Source organism: Etheostoma spectabile, chromosome 7, assembly GCF_008692095.1.
Source record: "Etheostoma spectabile isolate EspeVRDwgs_2016 chromosome 7, UIUC_Espe_1.0, whole genome shotgun sequence".
In the NCBI taxonomy this organism is placed as follows: Eukaryota; Metazoa; Chordata; class Actinopteri; order Perciformes; family Percidae; genus Etheostoma; species Etheostoma spectabile.
The window spans coordinates 9,848,202-9,858,315 of NC_045739.1; the positions used below are offsets into that span (position 1 = coordinate 9,848,202).

Consider the following 10,114-nt stretch of genomic DNA (forward strand, 5'->3'; position numbering starts at 1 on the left):
GTGTGTGTGTGTGTGTGTGTGTGTGTGTGTGTTAGTGCATGTGAGAGTGAGCGCTGGATCGTGGCTGGAGTCCCTGCCAGTAGTTAAACTCATGCTCCAAAGATGACTTTCCTAACTTTGGCACAAAGATACTTAATTCCATATTGACAGCTTCAGTTGGCTACAACGAGAGAAAATAGAATAATGCCAATTCCCTGATAACAGAAACTGATTAAGTCACTGCAACATAACAATAGTATTCTGGGTTGATTATCATTGACATCCACAGTGAGCCAAAGTGCCCAAAAAGCCCCAGCTAAGCATATGTAGCTGATAAGGAAGACCCAGCCAGTTCTGATTACCCTTCTTTTCCCCAGAATATCTTCTCAGGAAAGCTCTTCTCAAAGAAAATACTCATTTAAAAGGATTCATATATAAAACCAGAATAACAAATAAAGACAAAAATGTAATGGTATATAGATATGTATGGACTTATTCATAAATTGAAGGAAAAAAAGAAAGTAAAGTAAAACGTAAAACAATCTCCACAAAAACAAAAGATTAGCATACTCAATTTGGTTTTGCCCTGTACTCTTGTTGTCTTTTGAGAAATGTGCTTGTTGTAATCCATTGAGTCAACTGCTCAGTTCTGGTGTCTGGTTTGGCCTTTCCCCTATTTAGATATAAACAACAATATAGGGGAAAAAATGACGTTTATCTTTCTCAAAGAGTTTTTGTTCTTTTTGTCAGGTTTACTTCCCTCTTGGCTATGCCAGGAGTTCATATGGTTTACTGTCATCTCTCCTTTACTTTATTGTTCTGTAGTTCACCTGTCATGGACCATGTGGCCGGAGTTAGAAGTGTCTCATAAGGCTCTGCTGTGCTCCGCTGTGGAAGACACAGTGATGTGCAGTAAGGAGAGCGAAGGGGGGAGGTAAGGCCAGCATTTTGTTGAGGTGAGTGAGTGAGGTTGTGTTGTAAGTATCTATGTGTGTGTGTGTGTGTGTGTGTGTGCGTGTGTGTTTGAACCTGCATGTACTGTACATGAGTGTGTGTATGTATGAAATGCTCTGTTCACTGCGCCCTCCCAACAAGGCCTTTCCTTGAACCATCTATGGCATCCAGAACCCCCCAGGGCTCCCCATCACTGTCCGAGCCCCTGTCCCGATCTTCATCCCCCACATCCTCATCGTCGTCTTCATCCTCCTCCGGCGATGGTTCGCTGCCATTCTCTGTGGCCCAGCCGTCGTCCTCATCCTCAGCCTCCTGCTTGACCTGGGCTTGTGGTGGTGGTGGAGGTGGCGGTGGCGGTGGTGGCGGGGGGCTCTCGCTGCCCTCTGTTTGGTCTTCAAAGGCCTCTGGGTTCTCAAGCATCTCCCTGATCAAAGGGGGCATTGGCCCTGGGATCTCCATCTTCAGAGTAATGGCTCTCTCCGCACCTGGAAGCAGAGAAAATGGCGAGGGTAGATTATTAATCATGTTTTAACACTGCTCCCCCTACCACAAAGACACACAAATGAAACACCAAAAGACTGAAAGTAGTAGAGGTTCAATGTCTTACTGACAAAGCCCTCTCTAACAAATTGGTTATAACACCAGGCCAGGCCTTTTTCAATAATCAAACTTTGTTGTAGAAATTAACCATTTCACACTAACCTTTAGTGCTGATACCCCTAAGGTCGGTGATCTTCATCAGCATGCGGGGGAACATGTGAGGTTTGTTGGGGCGACGACGGCGTGCATATATTTTTAGAGCCTCAAGAAGAGGCTCTTGCAGCTTATCCACTTTCTGGGGCTCCTCTAGATCCATACGGTCTGGTAAAGAGTGCAGAAAACACATTCAATTCTCTATTATTTACCAGAATTGTAAATAGTCATAAAAAAGAAAAAGAAATGTAGAAAGTTTTAAAATTGTAAAATTATTAACTGAAATAATTCAGCTCTTTTACTAATCCTTCCGGTATTTCCGGTAATTGTTTTAACATAAGTGTTCCTTTTGGGACAATACTAACAATCGTAAGTGAGCACTACAGCAGTGAGTGGTCAGTGCACATTAGTAGTGTACTGCGGAATGAGACACAGCCACTGTGTATGTGTAAGTTGCAGTACCTCCACAAATGAGACAGATGGCACTGAGGAGGCCAGTTTCTGTGTCGTCCATCTCCAGGGGTAGAAGCTGGCCAGCAAAGGCAAACACCAGGTCTGTGAGTGGTCCAAAGCCGGCGTTGTGCATCTGAGTCCGGTTCAGAGTCAGGCCATCTGAGAAAGTCATAGTGTCCTGTTCTGGAGTGTAGCGTGTGCAGATCCTCAGCATCTGTGAGCAAAAGAAGGTGGAAAACTTTGTAAGCATGGAGCAAAATATGATGTAATGTTGATTTAACAAGGTTTTCTACAGCAGCAAAATATCTCTATTAGCTAAACACATAGATATCAGCTCAAAGTATCATGTGTGCATAACTATTTTCCCACCAATAATTCAGCAGGCTTTAGTCTGGCTATCACCGGACCAAGCTCAATCTTTTAAGATTGAACATTGGTCTGGGAAGTCTGCTCTGTATTTTCTACTGCACAAGAGGCGTGATCAACTGGCATAGTTCAAATGACGCTGTACGCAAGTGGATAGTCCTTCAGCCAATCAGAGCAACGATTTGGGTGAGGTAGTGTGGATGTATTGCTGCGTACACACCATGGATGTATTAAGAGAACACAGGCTCACTTCGGTGGCCGCTATGTTGAATGTAAACGAGAAGCTGCTTAAACCCACCAATAGGTGGATAAGGTGGATAAGGCAGTTTGTGATTGGTCCCAGCAAAATTGTAATGGAGACAGGATAGAAAGATGTGCAGGTTTCCAGCCTGAGCATGAGCCTGAGCTACAGGTTGACATCAAATCGCTGGCAGGTCAGGCTGGGTTTACCCAGCCTAAGTAGGCTCAGTATTACTTGGATCAACCTTCCTGCACTACCTCCTTTTACCACCAGATGCCAGTATTTACTCATCTGTCAAGTACATTTATTTGTAAGAAAAGAGGAAGTGAAGATATCAAAAAGACACCAGTATCTCACCAGTATGTCCAGGCAGGCTGACTTAAGTAGAGTGATCTGGTCAGCGATGGTGAGAGTGGTGAAACCCGGCAGCCGCTTGGCGAATTCCACAATCTTGATGATGCATTTGGTGGAGAGCTCACTGAACTTGTCCCATAAACCCAGATCCAGCTGGACACGGTGGTCTGAGCTGGAGTTCTGAAAACACACACACACGTATGTTGTTACGGAAGTGATGTGCAACCCTCTTTGCATCAAGAGCGAGCATGTCCGAGCCTCACAACACACAATTTACATTTTACATCAATCAAGGGGGGAGAAATCCATTTACATGTTGCATCAATCATTCAGAGGCCACACAGATGGCTTAATGGAGAACTGAATTAGTTAAACCACCACTATGTTGGGAAAGCTACGGTGAATTTACGTCTTTGCATGCAATCTGGGAGCCCTCAGTGATGGCGTAGCTTGAAGAATGTTGCCACACACAGTATGAGTGAACAGCTGTGTGTGTGTGTGTGTGTGTGTGTGTGTGTGTGTGCGTGTGCGTGTGTGTGTGTGTTGGCGTGTGTGTGTGTGTGTGTATGTGTGTGTGTGTGTGTGAGACTTACGGTGGTGTATTTGCCCAATTGGCCAAGTGACGGGAAGGTTTCTTGGTGAGCTTTGCTGACTTTATTGACCAACTCCTCTAGCTCTCCACTTAGCTCATAGCTTTCTGGAAGCACCAACTCTTCCTTCACATCCTTCTTCTTCTTGTTTCTGTCATTGCGCACCGCTTTGTAAAGAAAAACAAGATCCAACAAAGATCAGCTACAGAAAGTTCCTCTTCTTTATCTGTGATCACATATAAAAACATCCACAGCACTCATACTCTGTGTCTTATATCACTGTCAAGGACAGTGTGCTCGCTATTGGAAACCAGAACTCAGTAGCAACGGAGATTTGTTCTTAACAGTTTTAACATATTTCCTTTAGCATGGGACAGATACTGGCTATCTCTTTCTTATCGCCGGCTCTCTTCCTTGTCCATCTCTCTATCCACTTGACCGGTGCACATAAGCCAGTCCTGCACTCTCTCCCTCTCTGCGTCCTCTCCCTCCTCCTCCCATACTTTCCTTCCTCTCAGGATATCCAGTAATAGCAGAAGGCACAATGTGATCCCGGTCCTAACACACATCTCACACAAACATTGCACCCACATACATGTCCCGAGGGCTCTGTGAAGGGCAAGCAACTGCCACTTACACACATAAGGTTAAACTAAAGAGGTCCCATTACTGCATGTTTGATTTGGCACAGTGCGTGAATCCTGGCGCCATTAGCTTTGTCAAAACTCTAAATCATGTTCTTCGCTCTGTTGTCTTTATGAATGAAATCAGTGTCTGTGCTGGCCACAGGGGCGAGGTTCTGCGGTGAAACAAGAACTCAGAATCATTTCGTAAAGCGATTAGTCAGGTTGGTACAGAGCCCAGCCTCGCCCCGATCACCACCCCTGGTAGGCTCATCATCTGCTGCTGCATAGTTTCCCAGAGTCTCTGACTGAACTTTAAGAATATATTAATAAGTTAACACTGTGTGAATAAGATCAGATCTGTCCTTCGGAGGTAAAAAGCCAAGTAGAATTTAAATATCATCTGCTTGCCTATGTCTCCAGTGTAGTCAGATATATCATACTGTGTCTTAATCTATGATCTAAAAATCTGCAGCATTGTGTGTGTGTGTGTGTGTGTGTGGATATTCACATGTGAATAAATATCCATGTTTTGAAAGTGGGTCTCTCTACATCTTGGGATTCCAGGGAGGGCTCACCTTCCTTCGACATGCCGACCTCAAAGCACTTTTGCAGCCTGCAGTACTGGCAGCGGTTGCGTGTGACCTTGTTAATCTGACAGTTCTTGTCTCGGTGGCAGGTGTACACCATGTTTTTCTGGATACTTCTGCGGAAGAAACCCTAGAGTCCAAGGAAGCAAAAGACATTGTAGTCAAGTCATCATATTTAAGATGTGACATTCAACTGTTTCTCTTTCATTATAGCCCTTCTTTCATTTTTTTTTCCTAACTTGAATCCAGAAAAGAAAAGCAAAACATTCTAGCATTTAAACTATTTGTATTGTCACTTTCTTTTTTTTTTTTGTTAATGATTACATTTTTCACTCTACAATCTAACCCACATAATAAAAGTAGCTTCAGACTGCCGACAAGACTCTTCCATCATCTTGAAAGAAAAGGCAGGTAACGACTACCTAATATCAATTTTCAATGTGAAATGTAATGTAATAAATCCAGTGAAAGCAAAGCTCAAAAGGCTTCGGCAGGTTCTTCTCACCTTGCAGCCCTCACAGGAACTGACCCCGTAGTGGTACCCTGAGGACTTGTCCTGGCACACAAAGCAGGGCTTGTAGACACGAGGTGGAGGAGGTGGAGACGGAGAACTGGGTACCATCTCCTCTGAGCTGGTGCTCTGGGTCTCCACCGCTATGGAGAAGATAAAAAGAAAGACACACATGAGCACATGATTTGTCACACATAATTGTCCCGCAGCTAGTCAGAAATGTTAAATGTGCACTTGTCGATACCTAGCAGATGAGGACAATTGAGTGTGTTCAACTGCATTCAAACATGATATGACAGCTGACAGCATTTCCAGCAAAAGATGCTGAGTTACGGTTATGTTCAGCCTGTTTCTATTTCCAGGACCCATTGCCACCCTAAGGGCCAGCACTCATGTTTGTGGAGATTACCGTTTTGTGTGAACACAGTGAAACAAAGGAAGGATGGCTGTATGACAGCAGAGACAAAATTGTTTTTTACAGCAGCAAGCAAGAGTACTGTTGATCGACAGCTTATCTGATAAGGCCGGGTAACAGAGTGAGCTGTTGCAGCCAAGAGTCATAGCTGGCTCTACTTCATTCCAAGGACTGACAACACCTCATGATGACATTCTGCACGCACAAGAGTAGACATATGTCCACACACATGCATGCAAAGCTCTTCCTCTACCTTTTAAACTGGAACACGACTGTGATGTCAGCGCAAACCTGAGTCACATACTTGCTATGGTACATTGAACTTCACTCTATTCAAAAGAGGAACACATACAGGCTCTATTGGATGTTCCAAGTGTGCAGCATATGGATTCCATACTTCCCCTGAGAAACATAAGCTGCTGCACACACATAGGACCAGACCCTCGGCATATGCTAGCCTGTACAAACTCACAGACACACATGTTGTATGGGGGAAGTATGGAATCCATACGCTGCACACTTGAACATCCACTTACCCAACAGCAGCTCTTTCAACTTTCACCCTTAGTTACCCTCAAACTTCAACCCCCCAACTCTGCATCCCACCACCCCAACACACAACCCCTATTTTCTCTTGTTTCCTGGCCCTAAATTCCTCAGTGCAGCCCTGCCAAGTTTTAATAGAGGCCTAAGCTCGTAAGGCGGCCTATAAAGGCAGTCCCATGGCTGGACTGGAGGCCCCAGCCCGGCTGGCCTACACTTTATTGGGACTCGGTCACCTTGGACAGCTATTCACACCACCAGCTGTAGCTCCCAGCCCGTAAAAAAAAGCCAATCATAAAATAAAAAACAGGGAGGCTCTAAAATTCTAACTTTTACTGCCCCCACCTACCCCCAGCACCTTCAATGGAAAGCACAGAGGGCTAGCCTAAACTTAACCTACAACCCCCCCTCCTCCTTTCTCTCACACCCAAGGCTGAGGCAAAAACCACCAGCTTGGCTTTTTTTACAAGAGACTGGAGACTTCAAAAAGAAGAAAAAAAAGGGCATAAAAAGTGGAATTTGATAAAAAACAGAGAAAGGGGCAGAGGGGGAAAGGGGGAGGAGAGGACACAGGTTGCTCCTGAGGGCAAATCTTGTTCAAGACCAAGCTAACCCTTTCTTTCACTTCTGCTACAGCTGCTGTAACTGCCCAGCTACTACCTCATTAATGACAGTAACAGAAATATGTCAGACATTTTTCATTTGTTGCCTGCTGCTCAAACATCTGTTTTTCATATACATATTTATATTTGACTATTCAGAATTCACATTCAAATTCTTCCAATGAAAGCCTTACTTTGCTGGAGGCAAAGATGTTTTCCATTAGCTTTTAAGAGCGATCCCGAAGCCAAATGTGCAAATCAAACTAAAACCTGAAGTTTATACCCGCTGAATGTTTCTACAGCAGGTCTCCTATCTCCCTGGCCAGAATGCAACAAAGCAGTAGGGTCAGTGGGAGACCGAAAACCCTCTGAACGTGCCATGAACCTCTGTGTTTATGCAATAATAACAGCAGCAAATGAGGCTCCAGACCGAGCGCTGACAACCCTTTAGAAAAGGACAAACCATATGTGGCGTCAAGTAACGAACACTGACTGACACTGTCTAAATGGAGGAAGAAAGCAAGCCAAACAGAGAAAGGCCATCTTGGAGAAAACTCGGACAGGCAGTGAGAGAGAAAATACATCAGGCTCCGTCAACACATTGAACCTGGTTCCTGCCAGAGAACATGACTCCTGTACCCGCCTCCCAGACTTTGCCTCATTCAGCCTACTCCATCCAAAGCCCCCGCACCACTTACCCCAGGGCGCCACAGTGAGAGGGCCCATTCAGGCAGCCCCTTTCCCCAGTCTCCTCAACTCAGCTCATCACTGTTTAGAAAACAAAGCCCTGTGAAATGAGAGGCCCTTCTTATCAGCGCTCCGAGGCCTGGGGCATCATTTGCATGACAATCCGCCGGCCGAGGCCTGTGAGCCGATGACGGACAGATGAGACGAGAGGAGTGGGATAGGTGGGTGGCTGCTGTTGTTGGGGGAGGTGAAGAGGATAAGAGAGGCAAGAAGGGGGATAGTTGAGTTACCAGTAGCCACTGTTCGTTTCCTGCTAAGTATCAGTTTACTCTCTAATCCCTTCTCTCAATGCTCTCTGTGCACAAGTGGCCCAGCTGCACTGACCAGGCCTAATCCCCTGGTCAGATACACGCACACACAGAGATACTATTCAATGGCTACAAACTCCACACACGCACACAGGAGGATAATAATCACTGCCTACAAACTATCAAATACCCACAACAATCCGCCCCTACATTGCACTAAAGTGCTTCAGCGTGAGTGGGATGTGCAGTACATCATTCTCCACAACCTCATTAGATTAGAAATCTAACTGCACACGACAGAAATAGCTGTTTAGCTGAAGGTGACTTCAACTAGGTCAATTACTTTAAATTCTAGGTCAAGTCAACTGGGCCAATTGACGTCCCTTCAGATTAACCAGCTACATTAGGAGAAAAAAAGATTGAAAAGGAAGAGATTATAAAGAAAAACACTTTGGTGAATGTGCCTGTTGTTCACTTAACTGGAAAAGGGAGTGTTTCTAATGTATGTGAGCAAAGGCCGTGACTATACTGTTCATGTTTTTTGTTGCAACACACTCCTTTTAGCTGAGCAGCATATGACATTCTGGCAGGGTAACAAGTATTCTTTCACAATAGGCAGATTTTGTCTACGTGACTTGTTGGTGTGATTGAATCTTCAGCGGGACACTGTTCAAGATGTCTAGTCTTGGCATGTGAGAGTGAATGCACAGGCTGTGTGAGGACAGTGTACTTACAGTACAGTACATGAGGGACACATTTCTGTGTTTATGTCTATTTGATTTGCAAATGCAGGACGGTTCATAACAGTGCACTAGTGAGCTCCACTGTTCCAAAAGAAATGTGTGTGTGTGTGGCTCATTTTGTGTGCATGTTTTTTGTGTTGAACTGCAAGCACAGGCATGTGGGGCATTTGTCTCCACCTCTACCTTCATTAAACAGCCTGTAAAGCTTGCGTGTTCTTGTCGAATGCACTGAACAGTAACAGAGTGTGAGACTTGGAGGCAGTGTGTGAGAGAGGGGCACACAGTAGGGCTCACTATGAAAAGAGGGGTAAGCAGACAGCAGTGGCAGAAGGGGAGCAGATTGAGAGAGGATGGTGAACAGTGGGTTGGACGACTTGCTGGCACACTAGGTGGGGCCTTTGAGGGTGCCCTTGGCAATCTACCCCATGGCAGAGACTACAGCACCGCAGGGCGCTCACTGAGTGACCAGCAACACACCGAAAGGTTTCTATGAAGAACTGTGCTTCACGAAAGAGGAAAAGAAACTACCACACCCGTGTCTCTAGTGCCAGCTTGTTTCACTCTAATTTTCTGTTTTTCTGCCCACGTCTTCCTGCCATCCCTCTGAGGCTTCTGCTACAAGGTCCCTCACAACAGGCATGTTTCCTTCCTCTTGTCAGTACCAGTCTTTCCGGAGGATCTCCGTCACTGCTCTTGTAGCCACTTCTGTGTCCCTCACTGCTACACCTTCTTACAATTGCTTTCATTTCCCACAGGTTGTATACTGCTGCACTGTTCAAGCTCTGTTGCACACAGTTGAGTCACCTGCAAGCTTTTAGGTGGGAGGACTATCAAGTCTCTCTTGCTGAGTAACACAAGCACTCACAATGTAACCTGCCTTACCTGCAACTGAGAAAGAAATGGTTTATATGGTGAGGAAGTTGAAAGCTGGGAGGAGGGAGGGAGGAATGTGTGTGTGTTGACAAGGAGGGGGATGCTTTCATTAAAAGGTGCTGAGCAGTAGCAACGCCCTTTCAACAGCTGTCAGAAAGCTCATTACCTGGGCTCCTACAGACACACACAGACAAATTCACTCTCATGCCTGTAAAGAGGCCTTGCTAAGCTGTGTTTTAAAACAAAGAATATGATCATTAAACAAATTAGCTGTAGACCAGGAAAATGGCTCAGGTTTGAGCGGTGAAAACACACCCAGCTGGCCAGGAGTAGTGAGAAACCCTAACACACCCCTCCAGGAATTTACACCATTTTGTAAGAACCAGCAGAAAGTTATGAAACACAAAGAGAGACAGACTCATGTGTGAACACACATGACGCACACATATGATCCGAGACCAGACAGATATGTGTAGTAGAACATTTTTGGCATTTATTCATAGCTGCCTTTAGTTCTAATGACAAAACTCTGGACATTTTAAGGCACACAAGTCTGGCTTGCGCACACACACACACACACACACACACA

The 10,114-nt window shown here is 45.2% G+C and overlaps 1 protein-coding gene across 3 annotated transcripts in view; it reads right to left on the reverse strand.

The window, feature by feature from the left end:
• The window catches only part of rarga (retinoic acid receptor gamma a), a 42,780-nt gene that overhangs the window by 859 nt on the left and 31,807 nt on the right, over positions 1-10,114 (reverse strand). For all 3 annotated transcript variants that reach the window (XM_032521106.1, XM_032521107.1, XM_032521108.1), the window contains 7 exons: positions 5,349-5,497; positions 4,832-4,973; positions 3,634-3,797; positions 3,044-3,220; positions 2,089-2,293; positions 1,636-1,794; positions 1-1,418 (listed from right to left, as the gene is read on the reverse strand). The exon at positions 1-1,418 is cut by the window's left edge and continues 859 nt beyond it. In XM_032521106.1, the coding sequence (XP_032376997.1) occupies positions 1,054-1,418; positions 1,636-1,794; positions 2,089-2,293; positions 3,044-3,220; positions 3,634-3,797; positions 4,832-4,973; positions 5,349-5,497 (1,361 nt within the window). In that variant the 3' untranslated portion in view covers positions 1-1,053. The remainder of the gene's footprint in view (positions 1,419-1,635; positions 1,795-2,088; positions 2,294-3,043; positions 3,221-3,633; positions 3,798-4,831; positions 4,974-5,348; positions 5,498-10,114) is intronic.